The sequence below is a fragment of the Lemur catta genome, chromosome X (genome assembly GCF_020740605.2).
Source record: "Lemur catta isolate mLemCat1 chromosome X, mLemCat1.pri, whole genome shotgun sequence".
In the NCBI taxonomy this organism is placed as follows: Eukaryota; Metazoa; Chordata; class Mammalia; order Primates; family Lemuridae; genus Lemur; species Lemur catta.
This window is the reverse complement of record NC_059155.1, coordinates 30,703,945-30,726,372: the sequence shown is the minus strand read 5'-3', so window position 1 is coordinate 30,726,372 and position 22,428 is coordinate 30,703,945. Positions and strand designations below refer to the sequence as shown.

The following is a 22,428-nucleotide window of genomic DNA, read 5'->3' as shown; positions in this document are numbered from 1 at the left end:
TTGAAATACTTTATACCCCCATAAATGGAGGCAATTTTCACCAGATAGCTTTGGATGTTTCCTGTATACAGCTAAGTAGGGGCTAACGTAGGCAAGGAATTCTCAGCTCAGTGCTGAGGACCCTCTGACAGGCATCACATTGGCCTCTAAATGACTGCAAACTGCTCCAAAATCCACAGTTCTCATGTTTACTTTTTTAAAGTGACTTTTCCAGTGTGCTCTTGATCATTTATTTCCACTGTTCTCCCTGCCTTCCTGAACATCTGTGTTTACAGCTGGTAGCACTTCCCTTCAGCCTGAAAAACTTTCTTCATCATTTCTTATAGTGCAAGTCCGTTGGTGATAAATTCTTACATTTACTTTTGTCTGAAAATCTATTTATCTCATCTTCATTATTGAAAACATTTTTTTCTGATTATAGAATTCTGAATAAACAGATATTTTTATTTCTTCTTGAACTTTAAAGATATTATTCCACTGACTTTTAGCCTTTATTGTTTCTGAAAGAAAGCAAAGTATTCAAATTGTTGTTCCCCCTTATATTGTTTTTTCTGGCTGCTATCAAGAGTTTATCTTTAGTTTTAGTTTTTTGAAGTTTGACTATGATGTTCCTAGACATAGTTTTTCACACATATCCTGTTTGGGGTTCACTGATCTCTTTGAATATGTACATTAATATATTTCATCAAATCTGAGAAATCATCAACCATTATTTCTTCAAATTTTTTTTTTTTTTTTTTTGAGACAGAGTCTCACTCTGTTGCCCAGGCTAGAGTGAGTGCCGTGGCATCAGCCTAGCTCACAGCAACCTCAAACTCCTGGGCTTCAGCGATCCTACTGCCTCAGCCTCCCGGGTAGCTGGGACTACAGGCATGTGCCACCATGCCCGGCTAATTTTTTCTCTATATATATTTAGTTGGCCAGATAATTTCTTTCCTATTTTTTAGTAGAGATGGGGTCTCGCTCTTGCTCAGGCTGGTCTTGAACTCCTGACCTCGAGCGATCCACTCGCCTCGGCCTCCCAGAGTGCTAGGATTACAGGCGTGAGCCACCGCGCCCAGCCTATTTCTTCAAATATTTTTAAATCTTTTTCTCTCTCCTCCTTTTCTGGGATTCTGTTTACATGTATGTGAGACATTTGGATGCAATCCCACAAGTCCCTGAGGCTCTGTTTTTTAAAAATATATATCTTTCTCTCTGTTCTTCAAATTAGATACATTTATATTGTTCTCCTTTAAGTTCTTTATTCTGTCACTTATATTAATACTTTTAGGCTCATCTGGGTTTCTTTTCCATATATTGTATTTTTCAGTTTTAGAATTACCTAGATATGGTAATTATCAGACAAGGAGTTAAAGCAGCTACTATAACCATGCTCAATGATGTAAAAGAAATATGCTCATAATGAATGAAAAGATAGGAAATCTCAGTAGAGGAATAGAAACTTAAAAAAAAAAAACTTGGTTCTTTTCATTTCCAGACAAAAGAATCCTTGTTTTTTTTTTATTTCTAAACAAAATAATCCTTGGTTCTTTTTATTTTCAAACAAAAGAACTCTTGGCTTATGTTTAAAGTTTCTACTCCTCTGCTGAGATTTCCTCTCTTTTCATTATTATGAGCATATTTTCTTTAAGTCATGAGCATAGTTATAATACATACATTAATTCCTTGTCTTCTAAATTACCACATCTCAGTCAGGTGTGGTGGCTCATGCCTGTAATCCCAGTACTTTGAGAAGCTGAGGTGGGAGGATCACTTGAGGCCAAGCATTCGAGACCAGCTTGGGCACATAACAAGACCCCCAACTCTACAAAAAAATTGTAAAAATTAACTAGCCATGCTGGCATGTGCCTATAGTCAAAGCTACTCAGGAGGCTGGGTCAGGAGGAGTTCTTGAGCCCAGGAGTTGCAGGTTACAGTGAGCTATGATCATGCCATTGCATTTGAGCCTGGACAAGACCCTGTCTCTAAAAAATAAATAAATAAATAACCACATCTAGGTCATTTTGAGGTCAGTCTCTGTTGATTGTCCTTTCTCTTGGAAATAGGCCCTCTCATCCTAATTCTTTATATGTGAAGTAATTTTGGACTTTATCCAGGATATTATGGATATTATGTTGTGAAGATTCTGGATTCTGTTTTGTTCCTCCAAAGAATGTTGACTTTGTTTTATTTTAATGGTCAATTTACTTGGTTATATACAAGCTGGAAATTCTGCCTCTTGAATGGCATCTCAAATCTCAGTTCAGTTCTATTAGCCTTAGCTGTACTATTTGGACTTTTCCTTGTGTTTTTGTGGGTCAGAGGTCATGTGGAAATTTGAACAGTTCTTATATACAGAATTTGAAGTGCTCTCGTCTCTCTCCTCTCTCTCTCTCTCTCTCTCTCTCTCTCTCTCGTTGTCTCCTTTCTGGGATCCCCTCCTCACTTTCCAGTAGCTGTAGTTGCCCTGAATTCTCTCCTGAAGTTTTTTCATCCATAAAGACTAGGGGTTTTCTATCAGAAATTTACCCTCCCTGTGATGTCCTAACTCTGGTCTGCCCTCAGACTAAAAGGCCCTTTAAAAACTGAGAGACTCACCCTATGCTGTTCCCTTTTGCCAAGTGTCAGCTCGTTTTCAGGACACTCCTGCTTTTCTTCACTCTCCAGTGTCATCATGTAGTTATGGGTTTTGTTTTGTGTTGTCCAAAGACTATAGTTATTACCCATGGGAGGGTTAGCCTAGTAGAAGCTTACTCCTGACAGCTCATTTTTGCTATAACTTCTAAAACTGCTAAAAATCAATAAAGAGTTCTGCTGAGTAAAACTATAAGAGGAGAGGGAAGAGGATGGCAAGCACCAAAATTAAAGGGTCCAACATGGGAAGGTAAAAATGGCAGAACCCTTAAGGGACAGTCCAGAAATCCACATGAGTAAGAGATAAAGGGTCATTCATAGCCAAAAGTGCTGTCTAATATGAGGAGGATATAAGAATCATAGATTGCTAGGGCTCTGGGTCTGGAAAGAAAGCAAAACATAGTTTAACCAAGTCTGTTTTGTCTTGTGAGATGGAAACAGTCTGTCTCAGTCCAATTGTGTTGCTATACCTGAGGCTGGGTAATTTATGAAGAAAAGAGGTTTATTTGGCTCAATGTTCTGCAAGCTATACAAGAATTATGACACCAGCATCTACTCCTGGTGAGGGCCTCAGGAAGCCTCCACTTATGGCAGATGGCAAAGGGGAGCAGGCATCACATGGTGAGAGGAAGGAAGCAAGAGAGAGAGAGGGAGGTGCCAGGCTCTTTTCAACAAGCAGTTCTCGTAGGAACTGAGAACTCACTGATTACCATTACCATGTAGACAGCACCAAGCCATTCATACAGATTGGCCCTTGTGATCCAAACACCTCCCATTATGCTCCACCTCCAACATTGGAGGTCAAACTTCAACATGAGATTTAGAGGGAACAAATATCCAAACTATATCACAGTTTCACTATGCGTCTGCCTTTGCTTTAAGAGTACTCTGAGGTTTTTGTCCTAATATGTTAAAAAAAAAAGTTGCTTTATCTTATCCTTACCTCTGATCATGCCCTCAGCATTTTCAAGGCTTTCCCACCTAAAAAGCATATCTTTTAACCTTAGGAAATTCGCAACATTCATAATGATGAATTGATGGGAATTAGGCGAGAAGAAGAAATGGAAATGTCTGATGATGAAATAGAAGAAACAACAGAAACAAAAGAAACTGAGGAATCAGGTAAAGATAATTCTGTTTTGTTTTATTTAACAAACATCTGTTTGCAAGGATGATATTTTCAAACCTTTCATACCCAATGAGGGTAAAGTCTGACTATCAACTCATTAGCCTAGACACCAGCTTAAAATAATTGGTGAGGCCATCTAAGTGTACACTGGCTGAATATCAAGCCTGTGGCTACAGGATTTTCTGTCTTCATTTATCTCCATATTCCATTGAAGTGCCTAATTAAAAGTGGACTTTCTTTTCCAAGAAGTGCTGAGCATTTAGGCAGCATTGTTCTATATTTGGTTTGGATTTAATAATATGTTCTACAGTGAAAACCATAAGACAGCATGTGCATAAATAGGCAACTAGTCAACCTTTCAGGAAAGATAGGAAAGATCCCTACATCACTTATACCTTACACCAAAATTAATAACAGGTGGATTTAAATGTTAACAAGATCTATATAGCAAAGGAAAATATGGAAAATATAGAAGATGGTTATGTAATTTGGGGTGAAGGTCTCCAAAGATAGAACTCATAAAAGATTTTTCACAAATGTATCTACATAAAAGTTAAATATTTCTGTAAAAAAAAAGTCACAAAGTTAAAAGAGAATTTACAAACCAAGGGGAAATATCTGCAACATATAACAGTATACCTATCTTCTGCCTTCCATTGTGGTTACTTGAGCATATACTGGGAATCAAACAGGAGTCCACAAACAGTCGTCTGGGTAAAGGCTTTTGCTTTTTGCTCTTGTATTGTCTGGACCTCACTATGAGACAGAGGGCATGATGTAGGTCCCCAGTGGGACCCATAGGGTAAACTTTTTGAACAGTAGGACAACAACCTACCCTACAATTTCATAATAAACTATCTTGGATGGGAGATTACCATGGGGAAGAATAAAATATCAGCCAGAAGACTAGTCCTTTCAGGCAAACCATTCCAGACAATCATAGGAGTTAGATCATAGGAAGGTACAGTAGAAAAAGCACTGGGTCTAAAGTTGAAATACCTGAGTTCTAGCCCCAGCTCTGTCCTTCTTGACCTAGAGGATCTTCTTCCCCTCTGAGCCTCAGCTTCCACACTTGTAAAAAGTACATTATAAAAACCATCTAATAGGGATTTTTTGATGGTTAAGTGAGTTCATCCATTCATTTAATAACTATTACATGTCAAGCACTGTGCTAGACATTCGAAATATAGTGATATAATATCCCTGCTGTGTGTGTGTGTGCACGTGTGTGTGTGTGTGTTTATGAGAGAGAGAGAAAGAAAGAGGGAAGGAGGGGAGGGAAGGAGGGAGAGAGAGAGAGAGAGAGAGAAAGAGAGATGTTATAATTCTAATCTGAATTTCCTGGTTCCAGTACTTATATATTGAAGTCAGCAGCTCTGTAGCCACTTCAGTGGTCTTAGAATCTCCATTTAATAAACAGAAACTCTCACGGAAAGAAAACCACCAATTCAGACTTTTTAAAAGACATTCATTAGCTGTCACATCTGAATTTCCTCTGTGTTTGCCATATGTTAGATCTTTAAACATACAAACTGCTATCTATGTGAATAAACCCTTTGTAATCAGTAGTTAGCATTTTCAGAATAGTGAATTAATTACTGCAAATAAATACTATAACCTTATAGCCAAAATAAACAAAAGAGTTAAGAAGAATTGCATTATTCAGATTATTTAAGTGCTTAGCCAGGGTGTTTTATAGCTGATTAATCTTTGACTTATATGATTGTCTCCATCTTAGTATCTACAGTATTGTATACAGAATTTATTCAGTGTTGCCATGAAATAAATGCAACCATAAGTTTGAGCATCCACTTGATAAATTGCTGAGTTTGAGAAGTTATTGAGGGAGGAGAGGGATGTATGGAAGATTCAGATTGAATGCACTTACTAGGGTTATATAATTGAATTTTGCTTCTGTATCTCTTTTGAGTTAAAAGCTATATTGGCTACTGCACAGAATCTTATTCGTTTAGAGACTGGAAACTCCCTGACAGATCATCTTATAGCTATTTTCTTTCCTGTTCCACATGCCAGGATGCTGCTTTGTCAAATAAAGCTATCTACAATAGACTTAATGGAGCTTACCAAATAGCTTTTCTCCCAGAAGGTTTCAATTCATTTTAATTCAAGGACTTTTGTGCATTTCTCTTCCCCTCGATCGTATCTAATTCTGTTATCTCGCTTCTGTAGTACTCAACTGCAGAAATCCTGCTCAGTGTGAGCCAGTGAGAAAGAGTCCTCAGTTTTTATCTAAATCAGCTACATGTTTTAGCTATCACATGGTTCCAATTAAAAGCTTAAGCAACTAGATCTCAGAGTTGTTGTTTTTTCCCTCCTTCCATGCTACCAAACTTGAATTTTAGGAAGCTATGGCATGCTTCTGGTTAAATTTTACTTCCCAAAGAAAGTAAAACCAGCCTAGTAGTCTCAGTTACCTTTCCTTAGAGTGGCACAAAATTTCTGTTCTTCAAGAGATTCTATATTAGTCAGCCCATATTTGTGATGCAGTACTTGAAATACCTTGCCATGGAAGAAAGGACTGCTGTGTTCAAAGAAATATATTGAGGAGGGAGAATCACATCAAAACAAATCATGATCATGTGAAATTATTTCATTCTATTGTTAGATATGATGGAAGGTATGTGTACCCAGTAAACATAAGAACAGCTGTTCCCTTTTCAGCATCTATCTTCTGCCCTCTTCACTTAGACTAGTGGTTGTCAGACTTGGTATACGTAAGAATCATTTTAATTACCTTTAAAAATTCAGATTTCTGGGCTGCAGAGTCTGATCCAATAGGTCTGTAATGAGGTTTAATAATCTGTATTTTATCAGGCATCCTAAATGATTAAGATACTGGTGGTCCAGGGAGCACATTTGGGAAACTGACTTAAACTAATGCTCCTTGATTTTTCTGGCCAAAAATTTCTCTTCCTTTTGTATCCATTCTCCTTCTTCCTCTCCTCCCCTCCACCTCCCATTATTCCCACTTTAAAAGTTTGATCAACTAATTAACAAGTGCTATGCCCTATAAGCTGATGGAAATAAAGATGTAAATATGTGTAAATCCCCATAAAATATAAGAAATGCCACTTGGTGCTAACATGGAAGGTACCATGATTAGAATTCAGCAAGGGCAAGAGATATCAGTATGGGCCAAAGTAGTCACAGTCAGTGAAAATTGATAATGGCCTTGAAAGATGAACAGGTTTGGATGAAAAGAAAGAAGGTAAGAAAGTATCTTGATGCGGGGAAGAGCAGAAGAAGCAGGGCTCAAAGAGGGAAATAAGCATGATGTCTATAGGGGGATAGAATATTGAATGGGTGAGATGGGTCCAAATTATGGGGGACCATGATTGCCAAACTTAGATTTAGCATAGTAGGCAATATGGCACTATGAGCAAATCTTGACTATAGCACTAATATGATGAAAACAAAGTAAATTATATGTTTTAGGAGGTAATTTTGGATAAAGAGATACCAGCCAGAGACTTTTATAGGAATTGAAATACAAAATGATGAAGGGTGGGACTAGAGTGAAGGCAACAGGAACTAAGATAAAAATGGTGGAAGAAAAGGAGGCAATGGAGTATATGATATTAAAGATGTTAGGAGTCATTTTAGAGGAATAAACTAAAGTCTTTAGCTCCAGATTGGATATAGATGAAGAAAAGGAAAGAGCCCAGAATGAGTGTAGCTTTTCTAGTCTGGGATATTGGAGGATTGGTGGATGTATTAGTTCACTAGGGCTGCCGTAACAAAGTACCACAGACTGGGTGGCTTAAACAGCAGAAATTTATTGTCTCACAGTTCTGGAAGCTAGAAGTCTGAGATCAAGATGTCAGTAGGATTGGTTCCTTCTGAGAGCTTTGAAGAAGAATTTGTTCCTTTACTCTCTCCTAGTTTCTGGTTGTTTTCCAGCAATCTTTGGGGTTCCTTGGCTTGCAGATGTATCATCCCAATCTCTGCCTTCATGTTCACCTGGTATTTTCCCTCTGTGCATGTCTGTCTCTGTGTCCAAATTTCCCCTTCCTATAAGGACACCAATCATATTGGGTTAGGCCCCACCCTAATGACCTGTAACAGGGTCTGTAAAGACCCTGTTTCTAAATAAGGTCACATTCTGAGAGCTTCAACGTATCTTTTGTGGGGGGACACAAAGCCATAACAGTAGAACTGACAGAAATAGATTGATGAATGGGACTGATTTACAGAACATGATGAGATCAGCTTCAGGGAGTAGGTAGTTAGGAAATAGACAGGGTTTGTATTGAAGTCATAGTTGAAGAAAGTAGAAGGAATAGAAAATGTTAGTGTAGAGCTATTTTCTGAAGCCCTGAGAACATTAATAAATGGATATGAAAGACAAATGAACCAAAGAAGGGCAAAGGACTGAATACAGAACTTTGGGGTGGTGGGGAGCTATCCACAGTAAGGGAGAAGGAAAGAAAGAGGAGTTTGCAGAGAAGTTTGAAAAAGAGCAGTTCTGAGAGAATGGAAGAAAACTAGAAAAGAATTGGGTTGTGGAAACCAAGGAAAGCTTTTATGGGAGAATTGAAAAAAAACAGTATTGAGCAAGAGCTTTTTTAGTAGAGTGATAGAGGTAAGGGCCAGAATATATGACATTAATAAGAGAGAAAGTAGACAAAGACCACAGATCAAGAAGTTTGGGTACTAAGCCAAAGGAAACACAGATGTTATAAATGGCAACTAGAATTGGTAACAGAGTTAAAGTTAAGTTGTTTTTCATTGTTCAGCAAAAAGGAAGGAGGCCATTCAGAGTGTGAGATTGAAGATACTAGAGAATGAAAGAGTAGTAATTATGAAGTAGAATCCTGGAAAAGAACAATGGTAAGTGATCCAAATTCAGGTGGAGTTACCTTTAGAAAGGAGAGAACCCTCTTTCTCTGAGATAAGGGAGGAGAAGCTGAAAGTATAAAATATATATGGCCCAGACTTCTCCACATAGTAAGAGATTGCGCACCCACTGAGTCCATAAATGATTAGGAAATGAGACTATGAGGAGAGATGAACAGATCTGGAATGAATATTATGGGCAGTATGAAAGGAAGAACTTAGTGAAAGGTGAGAGACCTATCAGCAATGGCCAACATGAGTCTGTACTGATGTAGCTACATAGCTCGGCAACTTCCTATAAGAGTTCTCTGTGGCCCAGGATAAGGAGCAGAGCAAGTTGAGTCAACTGATTATGAGTTGGTGATTGGCACGATAAGCCTAGCAAACAGGTTTTCAGGAAGCTGAAGGAATATGGGGTACTGAGGAGTTTTCAGTGGAATCTGTTTAGCTAGAAATCAATTAATGGACTGGGTGAAGTTCGCCACTCCATAAGATTAAAGGTCTCAGCAAGGAAAGAGAGCAGTCTCAGGGTGATAAGGGGCAGTGAGAAAACTGGCAGATAAAGATTCTGTGTTTGAGAGGGAAATTTAGAGATCTCAGTGGGCAAACAATGAGGTCCCAGGTGAATCCATGCTGGCAGAAACCCAACTGGAATGGAGATAATGACCCATAAGAGGCAAGGAAAGCAAGGTATTGTGAGGTCAAGGAACTCATTTGAGATTTTGCCTGAACTGGCCTGCATCCACCCTAATGGGTCGTATTTCTATCATCTCCCTCTCATACTTCCCACTCTTTTTTCTTTTTGGATTTTTCCCTTTATGAATCACCCCAGCTCAAACTTTCTTCATGAGCCTTGAAAGGAATGTTGTACATTCTCCTTTCTACAATTTTGTAACATTTTTAGTATCTCCTATAATGGACCTTTAAGTGGGTGGCTGACTTCCTGAATTTACTTCTATTAATTTTTTTTGTTTTCTTTGTACTATTGAAAAGACCTAGGCATTAATTTTTTTAATGGCACAAAATCCTTTTTGATCTTTTCTTGTACAGAAATGTGTCTGGGATTTTGCTCTTAGTGACTCTTCTAAAAGGAAGAGTTCACAACTGCCTTCATACTTTCATATTGTCATGATGAACTGGCAGCTTTTAGATCTGAGGAGCAATCCCCATAAAGAGAAATATTTTTCCCACATAGGAAATAGTCAAAACAGAGAAGCTGAGAACTAATGATGGCAGGATATGAATACATTCACTGTACTATGCTCTTTAGTATCAGGACTGATGGATTCACCTACTCAAACATATTATTAAAAGGTAATATTGAACTTTTCAATGTTCTGGCAATGTACAAAGAATTCCAACTTCAGAAATGGACCCAATTAATATTAAGTCTGTGAAAGGAAAGACTTGGTGTCCTCATTAAAATGACAAAAACCCTCATTTCAGAGAGTGGGAAATACATTTTGTAGGTAAGTTCCCCTCAGTAGCATTACAGATGATCACATTTTCTTTTGCTTGGTGACAGGTCCAAACTGAGAAGATTATTATCTGTTCCACTTGGCTGCAGGTATCCATTGCTGCTCATCAGCATGCCCTTTACCCCAGGACAGAAGCAATCTCTCCTTCTCATTTTCTCAGAGGGAAAATATTTTCACATTTAAACTGGAGAATATGCCTCTAATCATTTTCCTAGATCTCTGCCCTTTTCTCTTCCATGTAGCTCCACATGACATGTAGAACATGAGCATAATTACTAGACTGAAGTATAAGAAGAAACAAAAGGAGGAAAATGAAACATCATTATGTGTACTGCCAGAGGAAAAAACATGCTAACCAAAGCAGTAATAAATAACTGTCCATCTGTAGAGGAGTCACTTAATTTACAGAGTAACCTGTGTGCCATTCTGCCAAATTCCAGCTCAAGATGCTGTCTTTGGTACTGACCCAGCAAGCAAACCAAATATTTTTTCCTCTGTTTGGCAGATAGTTAATGTCCCTTTTTCTATACAGTTTCATATATGCAATTATCTTCACTTGTAGCATCTCCTTTTGGTGTTGTGCTTGTTAGGAACACTGCCTGTCTGATGAAAAATATCCCAGCCACTGGAAGAGATGACAAGGATAGATATTATTTGGAGTGCTGGGAATCCGAGTCTCTGTGTAATGGCTTTCTCTTCAAAGACATAACATATGTGTGATTACAGTAAGAATTAAAATCAGTAATAAAACCAAACATAAAATGAATGTGTTATGCCAAAGGTTTTTTATAAGTTTTTAAAACTAAAACGCAAGATTTAAAGCTACCACATCAGGATCATTGCATGGCTATCCACAGAAAACAAATGTGGACCACAGAGAACATCTCAATATTACTAGAAGATATTTCTAATCAAAACCCTTCCTATTGTATTGCCACTCTCTGCTTTCAGTAGACAATCTGATCACAGTAGCCTTGAATAGTACCTAATAGTTTTAGGAAAACCCTAATGTTCAAGGTATTTGAATTAAACCCAGAACCTCCCTAAAGTCAGCTTCCTTTCAGAAATAGGTAATGTTTTCACCATCAGAATATGGTTTTCTTTTATACATTTGTCTTAGTCTGTTTTGTGTTGTTATAAAGGAATACCTGAGGCTGGATAATTTATAAAGAAAAAAGGTTTATTTGACTCAGAATTCTGAAGGCTGGAAAGTTCAAGATCAGGTAGCTGCATCTGGTGACAACCTTAGGCTGCTTCCACTCATGGCAGAAGGCAAAGGGGAGCCAGCATGTGCAGAGATCACGTGGTGAGAGAGGAAGCAAGGGAGACAAGGGAGACGTGTCAGACTCTTTTTAACAACCAGCTCTTATAGGAACTAATAGAGTGAGAACTAACCCCCCACACACACACCAAGGAGGACACTAATCTATTCATTAGAGATCCAGCCCCATGACACAAACACCTCCCATGAGGACCAACACCACCACATCAGGGATCAAATTTCAATATGAGTTGTGGTAGGGACAAATAAAGTATTTCATCTTTGTAATGTACAAGTGTATTTCATTCATCATGTAGAGAATGAATCCTGTCTTTTAAATCCTTTTAGAAAACTCTTCCACTATTTATAGATAATAATTTTGATGTTTTGACTACCATTACTTTACTTGTTTCCATCCAAAGTTCCTTCCCATAGGTAACTGGGAAAATTCATATCTTTATCAAATTGCCTTTTAACTTTCTATATATTTAATATATAGATTTATAATTTTGATCCATTTTGATAATGTCTCTTTTTCTGGGCTTTGTGTTTCATTAGTAATGAAAAAGGAATAAACTATAAATGTTTCCATTAATTTGGCATATAAACAATAGAGATTAGTAGAATCACATTTATTTTACCATAGTCATAAACCTGGAACATAGAAGGTATTCAGTGAATGTTTGTTCAATGAATGAAAATCCTCTGATTAAATATTTTGAAATAGGTTTTATGATTTTAAACCTTGAAAAATGTGCCCCAAACCATGAATAAATTTAACTTAGGTTTCCCTACATGTCTTCATTTTTTAAAATTAATAATCTTTATTTCTTAGAATAGTTCACAGCAAACTTGAAAAGAAAATAGCGTGTTCCCACATAATTCCTGTCTCTACAGAGGCACAGTCTCCCCCAATATCAACATCCCCCACCAGAATGGTACATTTGTTACAATTGGTGAACCTGTATTGACACATCTTTATCTACTCAAAGTCCATAGTTTACATTAGGGTTCACTCTTGGTGTTGTACATTCTATGGGTTTTGACAAATGTATAATGACATGTATCTACCATTGTAGTATATCATACAGAATAGTTTTACTGCCCTAAAAATACTCTGTGTTCTGCCTATTCATCCCTGCCTCCCCACTAACCACTGGCAACCACTAACTTTTTTACTGTCTCCACAGTTTTGTCTTTTCCAGAATGTTATCTAGTATGTAGGTAGCCCTTTCAGATTGGATTTTTTCACTTAGTGCTATGCGTTTAAGTTTCCTCTGTGCCTTTTCATGGCTTGATAACTCATTTCTTTTTAGTAATGAATAATATTCCATTATCTTGGATATATAGTTTATTTATTCATTTATCTACTTATGGACATCTTGGTTGCTTCCAAGTTTTGGCAGTTATGAATCAAGCTACTATAAACATCTGTGAGCAGGTTTTTGTGTGGACATAAGTCTTTAATTCATTTGGGTAAATGCCAAGGAGCATAGTTGCTGAATCATATAATAATAGTGTGTTTGGTTTGCAGAAAACTGCCAAACTGTCTGCTTACTTTGGATTTAATTTGTTTAATTTGTTCTTCTACTTCTAGTTTCCTAAGGTAAAATCTTAAATTATTGATTTTAGAACTTTCTTTATTTCTAATATATACATTCAATGGTATATGTTTCCATCTAAGCACTGCTTTCACTGCATCCCAAAGATTTTGATAATTTCTGTAGTTTATAAGCTACCCAGTTTATGTTATTTTGTTATAAAAGCCCAAATGAACTAAGACAGGTTTTCAGTTTTGGAAGTTTCTATTGTCATATCCTCAACTCAGACATTCTTTCCTCAGCCATGTCCAGTCTACTAATGAGTGAGCCCATCAAAAGTATTCTTCATTTCTGTTAGTGATTTTGATCTCTGGTATTTCTTTCTGATTCTTTCTTAGAATTTCCATCTCTCTGCTTATATTATTCATCTTTTCATGCATGTTGTATAATTTTCCCATTAAAGCCCTTTTCATATTAATCATAGTTTTTTTTTAATTCCCAATCTGATAATTCTAACATCCTTGCCATATCTGGTTCTGATGTTTGCTTTATGTCTTCAAACTCTATTTTTTGCCATTTAGTATGCCTTGTAATTTTCTGTTACAATCTCCTTTAGTAATGTCGTAGTAAGGTGTGGGAGGAAGGGAAGTGTTCTCTAGTTCTACAATAGGTCTCAGTCTTCATGAACCTGAGGCGCTGGACTGTGAACTTCACCAGTGCTTCTTAGTTTTGTCTCCCTCCCTACCTTAACTTGGACAGGATGGCTGGAAGAGGCTAGAGTTGAATATTTCCCTCCCTTCCCCTGGGTCTATGAGGCTCTTCTAAAATCCCAACAGGTTAGGCTCTGATAAAATAGTTTATCCAGAGGGCAGCCCTTATTAAAAGGAACAAAACACTCTGCCATTTCAAATATCAAAATGGTTCCTTTTCCCCTCCCCATGCCAGAAGCGTGAGGGGATTTTTCTCTGACATTCACTGTGAGGACTTGGTAGATCTTCTGGAAATAAAACTGAAAAAAGTGTGGGGGCTTCCCTGTGACTGGGTCCCCCCAGAGTTTTTAACTCGCAGACTTGTCCACACTGAGCCTCCAATGATTCATCAATTACAGTTTAGGTTTTCCTACCCAGGCACTAGTTCCCACAGAATTTTCTGCTCATTGGTTTCCAGTCTAGTACACTGTGATTCTCTATAATTGCCTGTTTGTGTCTCCAAAGGGGGGCTGGGGCAGCGGATTGCCCTGTGACATTAATTCTCTGAAAGATAAAAGAATAGTTGTTGATTTTTCAGTTTGTTCAGCTTTTTCCTTGCTGTAAGACAGAGTGGCAACTTTTAAGGTCCTGACATGCTTGAATAGAAACTGAAAATCTTGTGTCTTAATTTTTACATTTACCTTTCCTCTATAGAACTAGTCAATGCTACATTCTTCAAAAATATCTGTCAACAAAATTATTATGTAGTCAGTTGTCAGTGTGAGCAATTAGTCCTATATTTTATTATTACAGGGCTCTTATCATTTGCTGTATTTCAAATAAAAGTAATCAATGCTACCTGGAGATATCTTAGTTATATTTGGGGTAGGGAATACGAACTATGATGAGAACTTTTGTATGTTGGAATCCTGGTTCATCTATTTAGAAAAATGGGCCTGTGTGCTTTTGTGTCCATCTCTTATTGCCATGGACAACTCAGACCTAAAGTTCTTCAAGAGGCTTTTTATACATGTTAATTTAAAATACCAACTTTTCATGGTACTTAGATGAACCACAAAGGAATCTGGAAATATGGTTTAATATTTTACATTGATTGTTTAGCCTTAGTATCACAGGCAGAAGCTCTGAAGGAAGAAAATGACAGCCTCCGTTGGCAGCTTGATGCTTACCGGAATGAGGTAGAACTGCTCAAGCAAGAACAAGGTAAAGCCCACAGAGAAGATGACCCAAACAAAGAACAGCAGCTGAAGCTCCTGCAACAAGCCCTGCAAGGAATGCAGCAGGTAAAGGCATTTGGGTTTTCTGAGCTTCTTGGAAGGATAGCATCATCTCCTAATCTGTAGAAGGGTCCCCTGCAAGCAAATGAAGTATCAAACCTGTTATTTTTCTTGATGCCATATTCTCTGGCATGGCTGAGGAAGGAATTATGTGTTATGGTAAATGAACTATTCTGGTTAATACAGAGATAGCAATGGATCACCAATTTTCAAAGAATGAGCTTTCAATGAAAAATACTTAATATCAAAACTACACTGAACATAATCTGATTTTTTCTTGAAGCTTCAGAAGATACTTCAGGATCTAAGCAGGATCTCAGGGTCTTTATGAAGAACCTTAATTACTTATTAATAGAAATGAAGAAGTACTGATAAATCAGTATCTAGTTGATAGAATTCCAAATAATACAGTCTTTTAGAAGGAATGGAAGGGATCCTACCCTTGATTTGGTTGTAAGTAGGGACATTATGGGTTTCTAAGTATCAATGGTTTGGGCACCTATTACCAATTTTTTTTATTTTGTTTTGTTTTGTATTAACAGCCATTTATGTGAATGGGTTTACCTGCATATAATTTCAAGTATAAAAAGTAAAGTAGCACCCACCTCTGCTGAAGCAGAGAATAAGGACTCACCTGGAAATTCCAGGGCCTCATCCAGCACCTGGGGCATACGAGTGCTTCTCCTAAGGGACTAGAGCCATACACAGGACCCAAAAACAACATTGCAGCTTGTTCTTCCAGCAAGCACCACCTACTGACAGGAGGTCAATTTGCATGCCCTTTACAGCATTTACTGACTCAATTTTACAAGGTATGGCAGGGGTCCAAGGAGTGGCCATTTTGGGGAATGCCTACCCTTCCCCACAGAAAAACCACTACTAGGTAAAGGTGGAAAGATCTCAGCCCAGGGCCTTAGAATACAAGTATTTAGGACCCTCCCCCATGAACAGCACTCCCCATTTGGAAAGGTTCTCCTGACCCTCTTACTAGCGGCTCCCCCTAGTGGCCAGAAAATCAAGTTCTGAGCCCTGCCCAGGCTTTGCAAAGCCTTTCAGGCTCCTGCAATCCAGCCACAATTTGTCCTGCTCCTCCCTGACCTCAGGGGAAATAGGGATCAAGCCAACCCCTGGTAGCTACATTGTCCCTCTTAAAGCTTGGGGCATTCATATGTCCCACCTGAGGGACCAGAGCTTATCACAGGCACAAGAAACCATCTCAGCAGCTGACTCTTCCATGCAAACATCAATCAATGATGGGGGAACAACCCATAGCTGAGCATACCACCTCCCAACTCAAGCAAACAGGGAGCAGCTGATTCATACTCACAAGTACCACCCACCATCACTGAGATTAAGCTGGGGGACCTAATTCACTACACACTGTTGGGAAGAGATGAAGCCAGCAGGTCAGAAGTAACCTGAGAAGTACACCAAACCTACTAGAACACCCCATAGATAACTCAGGATCAGGATTCCTCTCCCTGGCGTACTCAGGGATTGATCTTTGGGGACCTGGAGACAGACCCATAAGCCAGGCCTAGCACTCCCAGGTCTCAACTGAGAAGCCTGATGAGAAGGAATTAGCAAAAGAACTCCAGAAACATCAAAAATAAGAGCAAAAGGATGCCCCAGAAGAAAACAATAACTCCTTACCAATGGATACCAACCAAAACAAAAGGATTAAAATGGCAGATGAAGAATTTTGAATATGGAGTGTAAGGAAAGTCAATGAAATACAAGAAAAAAAAGAAACCTAACACAAAGAAACCACAAAAACAATGCAGGAAATGAATGAAAAATTTACTGAGGAAACCAACTTCTTTAAAAAAAAAAATAGAACTTCCAGAAATGAAAAAGACTTGGGGAAGTAGGGGGTGGGGGGAGGGGATGGAGGTATGACTACATGGTGAGTGCCAGGTGCACTGTCCGGGGAATGAACACGCTTGAGGCTCTGACTCAGGGGGATGGACGGGACATGGGCAATATATATAACCTGAGCTTTTGTACCCCCATAATAAGCTGAAATAAAAAAAAAAGAAAGAAAATACAAAACAGAATGGAAAGTCTTAGGAATAGGCTACATCAGGCAGAATAAAGAATCTCAGAGCTGGAAGACAACATCTATAAGTTAAACAAGTCAGTCAGAGAGATAACTTACAAATAAGAGGCATGAACAAAACCTACGAGAAATATGGGATTATGTAAAGAGGCTTAACACAAGAATCATAGGCATCCCTGAGGGCAAAGAATAAAATACACAAGGGTTGGAAAATCTATTTGAGGTAATAATTGAGGAAAATTTCCCTGACCTTGCTAGAAATACAGATATCCAGGTACAAGAAGCTCAAAGGACCCCTGGGAGATTCATTGCAAAAAGGCAATCACCACAACACATAGTTATCAGACTGGCCAAAGTAAGCACGAAAAAGGCTCTCCTATGAGCTGTAAGGTGAAAGCAACAGGTACCTTACAAAGGAAAACCCATCAGACTAACTGCAGACTTCTCAACTGAGACCTTACTCAGTTGGGACCCCATTCTCAGGCTTCTCAAACAGAATAATTGCCAGCCTAGAATTTTGAATACTGCAAAACTAAGTTTCTTATATCAGGAAGAAATAAAGACTTTCTCAGACAAGCAAACGCTAAGGGAATTAGTCAAGACCAGACCTGCCCTGCAGGAAGTACTCAGAAAACCATTATACAGGGATCAGCACAATAGTCACCCACTGATATAAAACACCCAAAAGCTAAAGCTCAGAGCCCATATACTGCAATGACTCAAGTGGTAAAACAAAGCGATAAAGTTCTACTTGACAGGATGAACAGAAGTCCACCCCACTTATCAATTCTTTCAATAAATGTGAATAGCTTGAACTCCTCACTAAAGAGACATGGGCTGGCTGAATGCTTAAAAAAATACAAGCCAAGTATCTGCTATCTCCAGGAAATGCATCTAACCCACAAGGACTCATTCATACTCAAGGTGAAAGGATGGAAAACAATATTCCATGCAAATGGAAAGCAAAAGAAAGCTGGTGTGGCCATTCTCCTATCACATAACATAGACTTCAAATCAGCAAAAGTAAAGAAAGATAAAGATGGTCATTGTATAATGGTGAAGGGAACAATTCAACAAGAAGACATAACAATCCTAAATATTTATGCATAGGAGCACCCAGATTCATAAAGCAAACCCTACTAGATCTAAGCAAAGAGATACACAGAAGCATCATAGTTGCCGGGGACTTCAATACCCCACTGACAGATCTGGACAGATCACCTAGGCAGAAAATAAATAAATAAACACTGGACTTAAAAGGGACTCTAGAATAAATGGGCCTAACAGACATGTACAGAACGTTCTACCCAAAAACCACTGAATATATATTCTTTTCATCAGCTCATGGAACATTCTCTAAGATTGATCATATCCTAGGCCACAAAACATATCTCACCAGAATTAAAAAAATGGAAATTATACCATATATCTTTTCAGACCACAGTAGAATAAAATTAGAAATCAATTCCAACAGAAACACTGAACTCTACACAAAGTCATGGAAATTAAACAACCTATGGCTGAATGATTATTGGTCAAGGAGTAAATTAAGATGTAAATCAAAAGATTCTTCAAACTGGATGACAAAGGGGATACAAATTATCAATATCTCTGGGATTCAGCAGAAAAAGTCATAAGAAGAAAATTCATAGATATAAATGCCTATATCCAAAAGACAGAAAGATCAGAAATCAACAGTCCAATGAATCATCTCAAGGAATTGGAAAAAGAAGAGCAAACCAATCCCAAACCCATCAGAAGAAAAAAAATAGCTAAGGTCAGAGCAGAACTAAATGAAATTGATAATAAAAGAATTATACAGAAGATTAATGAAATAAAAATTGGTTCTTTGAAAAGATAAAAATAATCAACAGGCCTCTTGCTATATTTACCAGAAACAGAAAAGAAAGGACCCCAATGAGGTCAATCAGAAATGACCAAGGAGATATTACAATTGATACTATGGAAATATAAAATATCATCTTTGAATACTAGAAAAATCTCTATGCATGTAAACTAGAAAATGTTGAGGAAACAGACAAATTCTTGGAAACACACAACCTCCTTGGGCTCAATCAGGAAGAAATAGAATTCCTGAACCAACCAATATCAAGTAATGAAATTGAAGCAATAATACAAAAAATCTCCCAACAAAATAAGTCCCAGACCAGATGGTTTCACAGCCGAATTTTATCAGACCTACAAAGAACTGGGAACTATACAGCAGAAATTATTTCATAACATAGAGAAGGAAGGAATCCTCCACAACTCGTTCTACAAAGCCAATATCACCTTGATACCAAAGACAGGAAAGGACACAACAAGAAAAGAAAACTACAGACCAATATCCGCTATGAATATAGATGAAAAATTCTCAATAAAACCTAACAAGCTGAATTCAGGTGCTTATGAAAAAAATAATCAATCCACCATGATCAAGTGGGCTTTGTTTTAGAGATGCAAGCATGATCCAATATAGGCAAATCTATAAATGTGATTCCCCACATAAATAGAATCAAAAACAAAGACCATATGATCCTCTCCATAGACACAGAAGAAGCATTTGACAAAACTCAGCACCCATTTATGATAAGAACTCTTAATAAAATAGGCATAGATGGAACATACCTCAATATTATAAAAGCCATATATGACAAGCCCACAGCCAACATCATGCTGAATGGGGAAAAACTGAAAGTATTCCCATTCCAGAATTAGAACCAGACAAGGTTGCCCACCATCACAACTTCTGTTTAACATACTATTGGAAGTCCTAGCCAGAAAAATCAGGCAAGAGAAGGAAATCAAAGGTATCGAAATGGGGAAAAATTAGGTCAAACTATCACTCTTTGCTGATGATATGATCTTATATCTAGAAAAACCCAAAGAATCTGCCAAGAGACTCCTGGAATTGATAAATAAATTCCTCAAGTCTCAGGTTACAAAATCAATGTACACAAATCAATAGCATTCCTATACACCAACAACAATCAAGCTGAGAATCAAATCAAAGACTCAATACCTTTCACAATATCAACAAAGAAAATAAAATACCTAGGAATATATTTAACCAAGGAAGTGAAAGACCTCTACAGGGAAAACTACAAAACACTGAGGAAAGAAATCACTGAGGATGTAAACAAATGGAAAAACATATCATGCTCATGGATCAGGAGAATCAACATTGTTAGAATGTTCATACTACCCAAAGTGATTTACAAATTCAATGCAATCCCCATTAAAATATCAGCATCTTTTTTTTTTTTTTTTTGCAGATCTAGGAAAAATAATTCTACACTTCATATGGAACAAGAAAAGACCCTGAATAGCAAAAGCAACCTTAAGCAAAAAGAACAAATTGGGAGGCATCAATTTAACAGACTTTAAGCTATACTACAAGGCTATAGTAACCAAAACAAGATGGTATTGGCACAAGAAAAGAGATCTAGACCAATGGATCAGAACAGAGAACCTAGATATAAAACCATCCTCATATTGCTATCTGATCTTTGAGAAAGCAGACAAAAATATACACTGGGGAAATAAATCCATATTCAATAAATGGTGCTTGGAAAACTGAGTAACTACATATAGAAGACTAAAACAGGATCTGTACCTCTTATCACTCACAAAAATTAGTTCACGATAGATAACAGACTTAAATGTAAGGCATGAAACTATAAGAATTCTAGAAGAAGAGGTTGGAAAAACTCTTATAGATATCAGGCTAGGCAAAAAACTTATGAAGAAGACCCCAAAGACAATCATAGCAACAACAAAAATAAATAAATGGGACCTGATTTAATTAAAAAGCTTCTGGACAGCCAAGGAAACAATCAATAGACCGAATAGACAACCTACAGAATGGAAGAAAATATTTGCATGCTATACATCAGACAAAAGGCTGATCACCAGAATCTATGAAAAACTCAAGTGAATCGGCAAGAGAATATCAAACAACCCTATTAAAAATTGGGCAAAAGAAATGAACAGAAGCTTTTCAAAACAAGATAGACTAATGGCCAATAAATATATTAAAAATGCTCAATGTCTCTAACCATCAGGGAAATGCAAATCAAAATCACAGTGAGATATCACCTAACTATAGTGGGAATGGTTTTAAGCAAAAATTCCCGAAACAACAGATGTTGGCGTGGATGCAGAGAGAAAGGAACACTTATATGCTGTTGGCAGGACTGCAAACTAGTGCAACCTCTCTGGAAAGTACCATGCAGATACCTCAAAGAACTAAATGTATACCTACCATTTAATCCAGCAATCCCACTACTGGGTATTTACCTAAAGGAATAAAAGACATTTTATAAAAAAGACACTTGCACTCAAATGTTTATAGGAGCACAATTCATAATTGCAAAGATGTGTAAACAACCCAAGTGCCCATCAATACATGAATGAATTAATAAAATGTGATATATGTATACCATGGAGCATTACTCAGCCATAAAAAATGGTGAACTAATACCTTTTGTAACAACCTGGATGGAACTTGAGACCATCCTTTTAAGTGAAGTATCACAATAATGGAAAAACAAACACCACATGTACTCGATACTAAACTGGAATTAATTGATCAACACTTATGTGCACATATGGACATAAAACTTAACAAAAATCAAGAAGTTGGGAGGGCGAGGAGGGGATGGGTAAATTCACAAATAACGGGTACAATGCACACTATCTGGGTAACTTTGACTCAAACTGTACAAAAGCAATTCATATAACCAAAACATTTGTACCCTCATAATATTCTGAAATAAAATTGTGAAAGTAGTAAAGTAAATAAGTGTTTCTAACTGTAATTGCACTCAGATACAACATTGTGTTGTATCATCATCAAGAAGTTTTATGTCACCATCACCACAGTGAGCCTACAATTTAAAAGATATCAACATCTGCTTTCACTACAGTAAAGGATTAGTGTTTCTGAGTAAGAGTACTATCCTCTGTCATACTAGACTACCAGCCATTTTCCTTATGACTTAAATTATACAATAATTTTTTAATATATGTCTTGGAATCAGCTAGGGCAAAGCTAATTGCTGGTGGGAAATTACAAATTATGAACAAGGAGCTTCTTCTGGCACTAGGAGCTCCATGTTATTATTTCTGCCACCATTGTCTTCCTGTATGACAAGTAATATCACATTAATATTTCACCTTTCTTATTAGCAAAATGTGTGAAGTAATGCTTACCTTCCTTTTACTGTCACCATGGAGTTTAATTAGAACATGTAAATTATATCAGAGATCTTTCTACCAGAAAATGCATCTCCTCAGCTAGATGTCAAAGAACTTTAACAATATATTAATATATTGTACCATTTTTATCCCTTTCAGTGGTCTTTTGCAAGCCTCTGACAAGCAAGACTGTGAAAACATTTTTATTGTTGTTGTTTTTACCCTCTTACCTTGATTTTGTAACCATTTCACATGAGGATAGTTCTGCTACTCAAATGCAATTTAAAAATGGTGAACATTT

At 37.4% G+C, this 22,428-nt stretch overlaps 1 protein-coding gene across 2 annotated transcripts in view; it reads left to right on the top strand.

The window, feature by feature from the left end:
* Positions 1-22,428, top strand: part of ENOX2 (ecto-NOX disulfide-thiol exchanger 2) — a 300,855-nt gene that overhangs the window by 266,131 nt on the left and 12,296 nt on the right. For both annotated transcript variants that reach the window (XM_045537544.1, XM_045537545.1), the window contains exons 10-11: positions 3,624-3,738; positions 14,694-14,875. In XM_045537544.1, coding sequence (XP_045393500.1) covers positions 3,624-3,738; positions 14,694-14,875 — 297 coding nt within the window. The remainder of the gene's footprint in view (positions 1-3,623; positions 3,739-14,693; positions 14,876-22,428) is intronic.